The following is an 11,737-nucleotide window of genomic DNA, read 5'->3' as shown; positions in this document are numbered from 1 at the left end:
GAGAGGAAGATGCCTTGCCAGATGCCCCACACCCACTTGGGGCACAGCCACAGAAAAGCAGAGAAACACGGTCAGGCAAGGGGAACCCTAATATTTAGCTTCTCCAAACTGTATTTTGTTCTCATATGGGACTGTGACTGAGATGAGACCTTGACTTTGGGCCCATCCTGAAGGCTCCATCTGGGTGAATTGCTTAGTCAGTTGGTTGATAGCGGATGTGATGGGATAGAGGAGGTCATACCAGAAAGGGTTGAAATGGATCCAGTTCAACAGGAGGAGTGTTAAGCAAAGAGAGGGAAGTTCACATTTCAGCATCAGAACCCAGCAAGAGTACACAGTGACAAAATGGACTTCATTACTGCACAGCCTAGCAAACACACACCAGTGTGCACTTGAAGGTCAGGCCCTTTGCCCCCCAGGGCTGCGTTCCTACTAGTCATACAATCCCCCATGTTTGGGAGAGAAACAGGGAAAAAGTAAAGACTCAGTGAATGAAAAAGCCTTTTACAATGAGAGACTCTGATAAAAGTGGTCTTTACTCAGTAATGAATTAGTAAGATTTCATTTTTTTTTGGACTAATCAATGGAGAGGGAGATGAGTAAAACCAGTATGTTATTGACTGAGCTAAATCTTACAAGTTGCCTTCAGTTGAAAATAGGTATGGAAAATTACAGGTGTCTTTTTGTTGAAAACATTTCACCTTAAAAACTAAACATAAATATGAAGCAATAAACTATAATGTATATAGAAGTTTAAAGAAATATTCACATAACCACAATTTCCTAATTCTCTTTACTCCCACTACTCAAAGGGAAACCACACCTTAATTGTGGCCTGATTTCTACCTAGATACTACTTTGCAATGCTGATGTCCTTCCATGATTTTACTGTAGAAATGTCTATCCAGATAAGAGTCAAAAGCCCTTTTAGTTTCTCAACGATGCTTATAACCTGTCTTAGCTTCAATCACAGGTTATCTGTTACTTTAAAATACAAAACACTTTTTCTGATTCATCTGCTCACTTCTGTTTTACACAAAGAATTAGAAATGATTTATAAAATTATATAAGAAATGTATTGTTACATCTCTAGAATGATTCATTTTTGTTAATGCAATCTGCCATCTCCACCACATAGACAAAAAACACCTACTTAAAAGTTTACCAATTACTTAAACAAACCAGTACTTTTACTTAAAGTCAGTGATTCGCTTGTTAATGACCAGCAACTTGTATGGTTTTCAACTTACTTTTTCTTGCCAATATTATAACTCTTTCAGATTTTATGTAAGAAGTATTCTGAAAGCTCCTTTTGACTTTCAAAATATTTACACATCTTAGAATTAAAGTTATTTTTAAATGACATTTACATTGTCTTTTTGAGAATATGCAGTATCTATTAAGCAAAAATTAGAAGAAGTCAAGAAGCCCATTAATTTGTGTATTGTCTAAGATTTTTTCATTAATATGTCTAGTTAATAAAAATAATTTTACTGATATTTAAGAAAAGGATATGGAAATGTCTTTATTTAAGGCCCTAATCTTCAATTCAGCATATTTTGTGAAAAAATTACCAGTTTTGCAAGTGCCTGAGTTCAGCCTCTAAGTTTTCATTTCTTTCTCTCTCTTCATTCAGAGACCTCTGGAGCTCACGGATCTGATTCAGGGAATCATCAAGCTGAAAGCGAAGTAGAAAATGCTTTAGTTAGGCTCAGGTGTTCTATAGTACATCATGGTGGCTACAGTAAATAATATCTTATCATATACTTAAAAATTGCTAAGAGAATAGATTGTTTCTCACCACAAAACTGTAAGTATTTGAGATAGTGCATATATTAAGTAGCTTGATTAGCTATTCTACAACGTACACATTTAGCAAAACATGTTGTATATCATAAGTATGTACAAATTTTACTTGTCAATTTAAAAATAAAATTTATATTAAAAAACATGAGGATCCATTCTATATAAGACACAGTTTTCTATCTCTATCTTAATAAGAAAAGCCCTTACTGAAAAAAAAAATTGTTGAAATAAAATAAACCTTTAAAAATAAGGTATGTTTTTTGTATGACAGTAACTTACCAGTAGTGTATGTGTTTCTTTTGTATATGTGCATGAATAAATGAAAATATTCATTTAATAGAGTTAACATACATATTCAGTAATAAAACAAACCTCAAAATGATCTCTGAAATATCTGACAAAATCCTTTCTATGTAGCCACTCTTCTCTCATTTCCACTCTTGCCTCCCCTAGCTATAAGTCACTGAACTATAACTTGTGTGTTTTATTCCCATGGCTTTGAACAAAATACACTTGTGTGTATACATATTCACATATACATATGCTAAGTGTATATATATATATGCGAAATATATTTATATATTAATGAAAATGTATCATTTTAATTGCTTTAATTAAAAAAGGTATTTCATGCTATATGTAATATTCTTGCTTTTTAAATCCGATGGCTAAGACTTGTCTGTAGTAATGTTTCCTCTGTGGTGTCTTTGTCCTCCCTGTATTATAGCACTGTATTAATATGCCATGACATATACACCTACCCTTCTTTCCATGAGTATTTACATTGTCTCCAGCCTTGTGATGCTCTGAACATTCATATATACTGGGTCCCTTGGTATCCATAGGAGATTGGTTCCAAGACCTTCTGCAGATTTCGAGATCCACATATGCTCAAGTCACTAATATAAAATGGGATAGTATTTGCCAATATTCTATGCATATCCTCCTCTATGTTAAATTGTCTCTAGATTACTTATAATACCTAATACAGTATATAATAAATATAAATGGTATATAACTAGTTGTATTATTTACGGAATAATGACAAAAATCTGTACATGTTCAGTACAGATGCATTTTTAAAAAATATTTTTGATTTGTGGTTGATTGGTTGATTCCAATAATGTGGAATCCATGGATATGGAGGGCCAACTGGATAGATACATAGTAATGCACTGCATAATGACTTTCTGGTTAAAAATGGATGCATATAAGGTAGTGGTCACATAGGATTTTAATGGAGCTATATAATGGAGCAGGCTATACCATCTAAATCTATGACCTTCACACAAAGACAAAATTGCCTAACAATGATCTTTTCAGATTATATCCCTATTGTTGATACACATGCGTGCGCACACACACAATTATATATTATATATAGAAATCCAATTTTATTTTTTTCCTATACAAACACATTTTGAAAGGTACATAAGTGCAACTATCATCTGTTATACACACACACACGTCATATATATATACCCATATACATATATGTATATATACATATACATACATATACATATATGACGTGTGTGTGTGTATAACAGAAGATAGATAGATATAGATGTGTTTCATTTGTTAAACTTTTCTCTTGAGACGTGTAGCAGTAGAATCACCAGATTATACTTGTTATAATACTAAATTTCACAAGGTAATACCAAAATGTCTCCTAAAATTGTTTACTAATTTAACTCAATAAAATAGTTAGAAGGGATCCAGTTTCATCACATTTTCATTAACTCTTGATATGACATTTGAAAACTTTTATCAATCCCTGATCAATAATTATGTATAATACCTCTTTATATTTTTATTAGATTAATATTTTTCTTTTGTATGTTTATTCAGGCCTTTTGCTCATTACTCTATTTTGGTATTTTTCCATTTCTTTTTTCTGTATATATTCATGTTATAATGTTAATATTATTCCTTTGTTGGTCACAAGAGTCCCAGGCATTTTTGGCAGGTTTGTAATTTTTTTTTTCCATTTAAGAGATCTTTGGTTTAATCATAGTTATTTTTATTAAATTATGAAATACGTCAATATTTTCTCTTACAGTTGGGACTTGTACTCCAACTATAGAAAAATGTTATTGTGTATTTTCACTATTTTTTTTTCATGTTTTGCACTTGTCATTTATGTTCTTGATCAAGCAGGAGTTAATTTACACATTACGTGAGATAGAAATCCAATTTTATTGTTTTCCTATACAAACACATTTTGAAAGGTACATAAGTGCAAATATTGAATAGATGTCTCTCAATTGATCTGACATATCAAATCTGTCATATGTCAAAATTCTGTGTATTTCATGTATAGTTTCTTTTATAAAGTCTGATAGCAGACCCTCCCTTTTTTGGATTATTTATTTGGTCCTGCACATTGCCTGAATTACTATAGCTTTCATTATAAATTCTGACATACAATAGTAAAAGATCCCTTTTCCCAGTTCTTTTTCCTCAGAAATATCTTGATTATTCTTGATTCTTTATAAATTTCAAAAACAGCATAGCAAATTTCATGAAGAACTATATTTGTATTTAACCTGGAGTTTCATTAACTCTATGGGATAATTTAAGTATATTTGACATTATTTCAGTATTTAATGCTTTTGCCCAAAACACAGTGTATTTTAAATTTTACTTAGGTCATCTTTAAGGCCTCTCAACTAAATATATAATTTTCTCCTTAGAAGCCTTGCAAAGTTTCTTCTTGGGAGATTTAATTTTATTAAATTTAGTTTTAGGAATTTTATATCTTATGATATTAAATTATTTTAAAGTTATTTTTCCAAAACATAAAATAAAAATGTATTTTATAAGTTTTGTTGTATGTGTATAGTAAGTAAATTGCCTTATTAGGCCAGGAAAAGAGACTCACATCTATAATCTCAGCACTTTGGGAGGCTGAGGCAGAAGGATTACTTGAAGCCACAAGTTCAAGACCTGCCTGGACCAGGTAGTGGGACCCCATTTCTTAAAGAAAAAATAAAAATAGCCAGGCCTGGTGGTACATGCCTGTAGTCTCAGCTACTTGGTAAGCTGAGGCAGGAAGATGGCTTGGGCCCAGGAGTTCAGGATTATGGTGAGCTATGATTGTGCCACTGTACACCAGCCTGAGTGACAGAGCAAGGCCCTGTCTCTAAAATAAATAGTCTTATTAACTGAACATTTGTTTTACTGAAAGTTAACACCTAGGTAAACATTCCTTGGTTTTCTAAAAATTAGCCTTTTTTTTTTTTTCCTGATTGAAATAAGGCATTTTAAGATAAGCTGCGTTGTATTTTGAAATATATCTTTAAGCTTTGAAATCAATTAGGGTTCATATTACAGTTTTCCCATGTGTGTCTCAGAGCAAGTTTCATATCCACAGAGAGTCTAATACTTTCCATCTTTAAAATGGTTGTGCTTATAGTCATGTTATGAAGATGAAATAAGATAACATTTACAGATTGCATTATGTGGTGCTGGATATAAAGCATTTAGCATATGTTATCTAACCTAAACTTGTTTTAGTAGAAGGACAATGAAAATTAATGTGAAATGTAATTATGGGTACTGCTATTATAAGTGATTCTTGGCTACACCGTGAAGGCACTATCGTGACTAGGCAAGTTAATGCAGTAAAATGAGCACTTAATATCTAAAGTGCAGCAGTCATCTTAAAGGCAGAATATCCCACAAGGCAAAAATAGAAAGAACAACACTTAATCTAAGGTGATGACTAAAACAAAGCAGAAATGATAGATTCACAAGGTTTTAGAAGCTTTCAACAAGGGTGATATGCATGAGCATCTCATCTTATTGAAGTGCTATTTTGTCCTGTATACTAACAAATTGAAATTATATGCAAACATTGTGAGTTGAATTACAATGAATCTGTCTGTAATTTGCTCCTTCAACTCTTGGCTCATAGACAATATCAGGGTTTTAGAGATGCAAATTTAAGACCGTGCGCAGTGGCTCATGCCTGTAATATCAACACTTTCAGAGGCCGAGGCAGGTGGATCACTCAAGTGAGGAGTTCAAGACCAGCCTAACCAACATAGTGAAACCTCACCTCTACTAAAAATACAAAAATTAGCTGGGCATGGTGGCGGGCGCCTGTAATCCCAGCTACTCAGGAGCTGAGGCAGGAAAATTGCTTGAACTCGGGAGGCGGAGCTTGCAGTGAGCCGAGATTGAGCCACTGCACTCCAGCCTGGGCAACAGAGTGAGACTCGGTCTCAAAAAAAAAAAAAAAAAAAAAAAAAGCAATGCAAAATTTAAGCAATGGACCCTGACATACTCTAACTAAGCTGAGAGGTCTTGGATTTGAACTGCTCTTTTTAGGAAAAAAATCCACAACAAAAAGTATCTTCCTCGAGTACTACTAATTGTATTTTTCCAGGTTAAAAATTAAAATATTTTAAGAAGTGTTTTATTTGCTAAGTGGCCAGGTTGTTTTCTTCTTGGCCTTACTGGGGCTTCCATGGGGGTGGATTTGTGTGGTTTTATTCTCCTCCCTCCCACACAGTAATTTTTAGCACCTTTATTCTTCCAATTGAATATTTTATAATGTTGGGGAATTTTCCACACATATTCAGCTTACAGACAAAAATCTTGCTTTTCCCTTGAAGTAGATTGCTGATCCTTGGCACTATAGAATAAACCAGTAATTTCAGTATTTATTAAAATTGCAAGAAATACCAATCCTCCTCTATACAAAGTCAAACCACTGTTAAAGATAACCAGATCCCAACTGATTGATCTCTATACCAGCGTTATTAAAGTGAAATCAATTTAAATGTTAGAAGGAATTATATAGATTTAAGGGGTGTGGCAGAGAGGAGTTTTTTTTTCAGTACCCTGATGGAGAAATGGTATTCTGTAAACTCTTCTCATCAAGTACTTATGCTTACAGAATGAACATTTTGTTTATATCATAATGAACTCCCAAATAATATTTAGTCTTATTTCTGAATTTCAAGCATTTGGACATTTTTCAGTAATAGCCACATTTCATTGCTATCTATAATTCCTAATTCACAGAGATGGCACAAGTTTACTTTCTTACCATAGAAGTTTCCCCTTGTATCAAACTCACACATATTTGTTGATTTCACTTTTCTTAGTTTCCATTTTCTATGGAGAAACCGGAATGTTTAACATTCATGCCTCATTAAAAATTTATTTTCAGAAAGATTTTCATTCTGTTTTATAGGGTCAAGATTAAAAATACAATAAGGTAATAGGCTAATAATATTCTGGACCCTCAACTTACTTTTACATTTTCATCTTCTCACCTATATACCTACTGGAAAAAAAAAAACCAAAAAACAATAAACACTTATTTGGCATTACAGTGCCAGTACTTAGGACAGTTCCTAAATAATTTAATAGATGAATGAGAAATGTTCCTTTTAAACTTTTTCTTTGATTCATAAATTTTTAACTTCTGCCCTATTATTTTAGATTTTAGTATTTGAATATCAATGTGGGCTATGACATTTAGGAAGTTAATTTACATGTATTATCAGATATTTAAGAAACATTTTAGTAGTTTGATAGGAATAGCATTTAATCTCTAAGTTGCTTTGGGCAGTATGACCATTTATGCAATATTGATTCTTCTTATCCATGAACATGAAATTATTTTCCATTTGTTTGTTCATATCTGATTTATTTGAACAGTGTAACTCTCATTGTACAGATCTTTTACCTCCCTGGTTAGCTGTATTCCTAGGTATTTTATTCTTTTGGGGGCCTATTGTGAATGGCACTACATGCCTTATATGACTCTAGGCTCAGATGTTGGTGTTTAAGAATGCTACTGATTATTGTACATTGATTTTGTATCCTGAAACTTTGCTGAAGTTGTTTATCAGATCAAGGAGCTTTTGGGAACAGACGATGAGGTTTTTTTAGATATAGAATCATGTCATCTGCAAACAGGGATAGTTTGACGTTCTCTCGTCCAATTTGGATGCCTTTTATTTCTCTCTTGCCTGATAGCTCTAGTCAGGACTTCTCATACTATGTTGAATAGGAGTGGTGAGACAAGGCATCTTTGTCTTGTACTGGTTTTCACAGGGAATGCTTCTGGCTTTTGCCCATTCAGTATAATGTTGGTTGTGGGTTTATCTTAGATGGCTCTAATTATTTTGAAGCATGGTCCTTCAATGCCTAGTTTATTGAGGGTTTTTAACACGAAGGAATATTGGATTTTAGTGAAAGTGTTTTCAGTATCTATTGAGATAATCATGTGGTTTTTGTCCTTAGCTCTCTTCATGTGATGAATCACATTTACTGATTGCCATCCCAGGGATAAAGCCTACTTGATCGTGGTGCATTATCTTTTTGATATGATGGCGGATTCAGTTTGCTACTATTTTGTTGAGGACTTTTTGAATCTATGTTCATTGAGCATATTGGCCTGAAGTTTTTGTTTGCTGTTGTTGTGTCTCTGCAAAAAGAGCCCAAATAGCCAAGGCAATTCTAAGCAAAAAGAACAAAACTGGAGACATCACATTACCCAACTTCAAACTATACCACAAGGCTACAGTAACCAAAACAGCATGGTACTGATACAAAAATAGACACATAGACCAATGGAATAGAATAGAGATCCCAGAAATAATGGCACATGCATATAACTATCCGATCTTCAACAAAAGTGACAAAAACAAGCAATGGGAAAAGGACTCCCTATTGAATAAATGATGCTGGGATAACTGGCTAGCCATATACAGAAGATTGAAACTGGACCCCTTTCTTATACCATATACAAAAATCAACTCAAGATGAATTATAAAGACTTAAATGTAAAACTGGAAACTATAAAAGCCCTGGAATATAACCTAGGAAATACCATTCTGTACATAGGACTTGGCAAATATTTCACTGACAATGATGCCAAAAGCAATCGCAACAAAAGCAAAAATTGACAAATGGGATCTAATTAAAGACTTTCTGAACAGCAAAATAAAGTATCATAAGAGTAAACAGACAACCTACAGAATGAGAGAAAGTTTTTGCAAACCATTCATCTGACAAAGGTCTAATATCCAGAATGCATAAGGACCTTAAAAAATTTACAAAAGGAAAACAACAATATTAAAAAGTGGGCCAAGGACATAAACAGACAGTTCTCAAAAGAAGACATTCATGCATCCCATAAGCATATTGTAAAATGCTCAGCCTAATTATTAGAGAAATGCAAATAAAAACCACAATGAGATACCATCTTATACCAGTCACAATGGCTATTATTTACCAGTCAAAACATAATAGATGCTGGTGAGGTTGCAGAGGATAGGGAATGCTTATACATTTTGGGTGGGAGTGTAAATTAGTTCAGCCACTCTGGGAAAGCAGTGTGGTGATGCCTCCAAATACTTAAAATAGAATTACCGTTTGACCCAACAATCCCATTGTTGGGTATATACTCAAAGGAGTATAAATCATTCTACCACAAAGACATAAGCATGCATATGTTCATTGCAGCACTATTCAAAATAGCAAAGACAATCAATTTATATGCCCATCAACAGTAGACTAAACAAAATGTGGTACACGTACACCATGGGACACCAGGCAGCTATAAAAAAGAATGAGTTTATGTCCTTTGCAGCAACATAGATTGTGCTAGAGGTCATTATTCTAAGCAAACTAACACAGGAACAGAAAACCAAATACCACATGTTCTCACATATAAGTGGGAGCTAAACAACAAGAGCACATGGACACAAACAGGGGAACAACAGACACTGGGACCTACTTGAGGGTAGAGGGTGGGAAGAGGGAGAGGATCAGAAAAAATACCTATTGGGTGCTATGCTTATTATCTGGGTGATGAAGTAATCTGTATGCCATGCCCCTGTGACATGCAGTTTACCCGTGTAAGAAACCTGCACATGTACCATCAAACCTAAAATAAAAGTAAAAAATAAAAAGGAAATATTTTGGTCCAACTATTAAAGACATTGGAGTTTGAATACAGTATGATATGTTAAGTAAAATTTATTTTTAAAATGTAAAAGTAATTAAAAAATGATTCCTCAGTATAATTTCTGTTTTTTTGTATTAAGAACGTGTATTTATGAACAGTCTATTGATTATTTAGTAAAGAACATAGTTATAATACATTTAAAACCATAATATTTAGAGCATTTTATCACAAAAGGAAATGATTAACATGTTAGTAATTTAAGTTTATTACATGTTTTATCCACTGGAAAATTTGTATTCATTTTATCATAATTATATTTTTGTTGTCATTTGTCATGTTTTGATATATTGAATGCTTCATGAATAACTTACTATTGATACGTTTTAGAAACTGAATTGTGTTTCCTCCAACCTAAATTCATATATTGAAGCATTAAACCCCAATGTGACTGTATCTGGAAGTAGAGTAAGAAGGTAATTAAGGCTAAATGAAGTTGTAAGAGCGGGATCCTATTGCAATAGGACTGGTATTCAAATAAGAAGAGAAAGAGATTACAGGAGCGCACACACAACAAGAAAAGGTGATGCAAGGTCTCGGTAAGAAGGCGGCAATCTGCAAACCAAGAAGAGGGGCCTCAAGAGAGACCAACCTGGCTGGTACTTTGAGACTCTGAACTTACAGACTCCAGAAATGTGAAAAAATAAATTCCTGTTATTTAAGCTACTCAATTTGTGGTATTTCATTATGGCAGCCCATGCTGCCTAATACAATATACACAAAGTAAAACAGAACCAATCATTTAGAGAGATTCATTGGCACTTAAGGAAGAGATCCCAAACGTGGTTCTCAACTGTTACTGTTCCTTTGTTTTGCATATGTAAACAGTTATGAAGTCATGTGAGCTTCAGTTTCCTCATTTTAAAAAGGAAATAATAATGTTCAACTATCTCACACAGCAGAGGTAAATTAACTATTAAAATCCTAATGAAGCTCTCTATAAATATCAAAACACAGAAATAATGGTCCTCAGCATAGCTGTCTTCCTTCAATCAGTTTTTCTCAGAGTTATTCATTTGAAATATTTCATATTGGCTTCTCTAGAGGGAAAATACTTGTTGAATTTGGCAAATGTACAGGGTTTCCCAGGAGAACTATTACATGCATTTGCCATTTTAGACGACAATACATGTTGAGAGCATACTATGCCTTTGGCACAGTTTTCAAAGCTTTCATTTAATCTGCACAATGGTCCTGTGATTAAGAACCAAAGTTATTGTGGCAAAATGAGAATGTTGTGTTAATTAATTGTCTTTGGAAGCAATGTTCATTAGAAGTAGAATCATGGTTCATTAGTGTTTGAACCAGACAGCTAGATTCCACAACCTCAAACTCTTAACCTCCAGCCTGCAGTCAGTAGGATGCCTTGCTTTGTGACAGGTAAAAAGATTTATATTCAATTATGGAGATAGATTTTTACCATTAAATCATTCTTTCAATGTAGCATTGGTAATATAATTTTTTGCTTTGTTTTTGGTTTTGCCCTTGTTCTTTCTAAAAAGCTGGCCACATACTAAATGCAATAGCTGGAAATGTTTTTAAAAAATTACTTTCATGGACCCCTTAGCAGACATTCTGAACTAAAATCTCAGGGGCAGTTCTCAAGCAATTTATTTCCACTTCCTTCAGGTGATGCTGTGATTATAAAATCTGAAAACAACCAGGATGTACTGTAGAACTTTTAAGAAAACTCTTTCAGGCTTAATTAGGGATAGGAACAGCATTTCCATATCATTGCCCACATACATTATTCTCAAGCTTTGCTTTTCAAATCTCTTTCAAAAGCTTATTTCATAAATACTACTCATCATATTTCTTTTAAGAATAAACTTCCGAAAATAACGGGGCGGAGCAAGATGGCCGAATAGGAACAGCTCCAGTCTCCAACTCCCAGCGCGAGCGACACAGAAGACTGGTGATTTCTGCATTTTCAACTGAGGT

At 33.6% G+C, this 11,737-nt stretch overlaps 1 protein-coding gene across 3 annotated transcripts in view; it reads right to left on the bottom strand.

The window, feature by feature from the left end:
* Positions 1–515: 515 nt before the first annotated feature.
* The window catches only part of CCDC102B (coiled-coil domain containing 102B), a 365,304-nt gene continuing 354,082 nt past the window's right edge, over positions 516–11,737 (bottom strand). For all 3 annotated transcript variants that reach the window (XM_011944077.1, XM_011944078.1, XM_011944079.1), the window contains one exon: positions 516–1,678. In XM_011944077.1, coding sequence (XP_011799467.1) covers positions 1,571–1,678 — 108 coding nt within the window. In that variant the 3' untranslated portion in view covers positions 516–1,570. The remainder of the gene's footprint in view (positions 1,679–11,737) is intronic.

This window comes from Colobus angolensis, unplaced genomic scaffold (genome assembly GCF_000951035.1).
Source record: "Colobus angolensis palliatus isolate OR3802 unplaced genomic scaffold, Cang.pa_1.0 Scaffold225, whole genome shotgun sequence".
Classification (NCBI taxonomy): Eukaryota; Metazoa; Chordata; class Mammalia; order Primates; family Cercopithecidae; genus Colobus; species Colobus angolensis.
The sequence above is the reverse complement of the archived record's forward strand: the minus strand, read 5'-3'. Positions and strand labels throughout refer to the sequence as shown.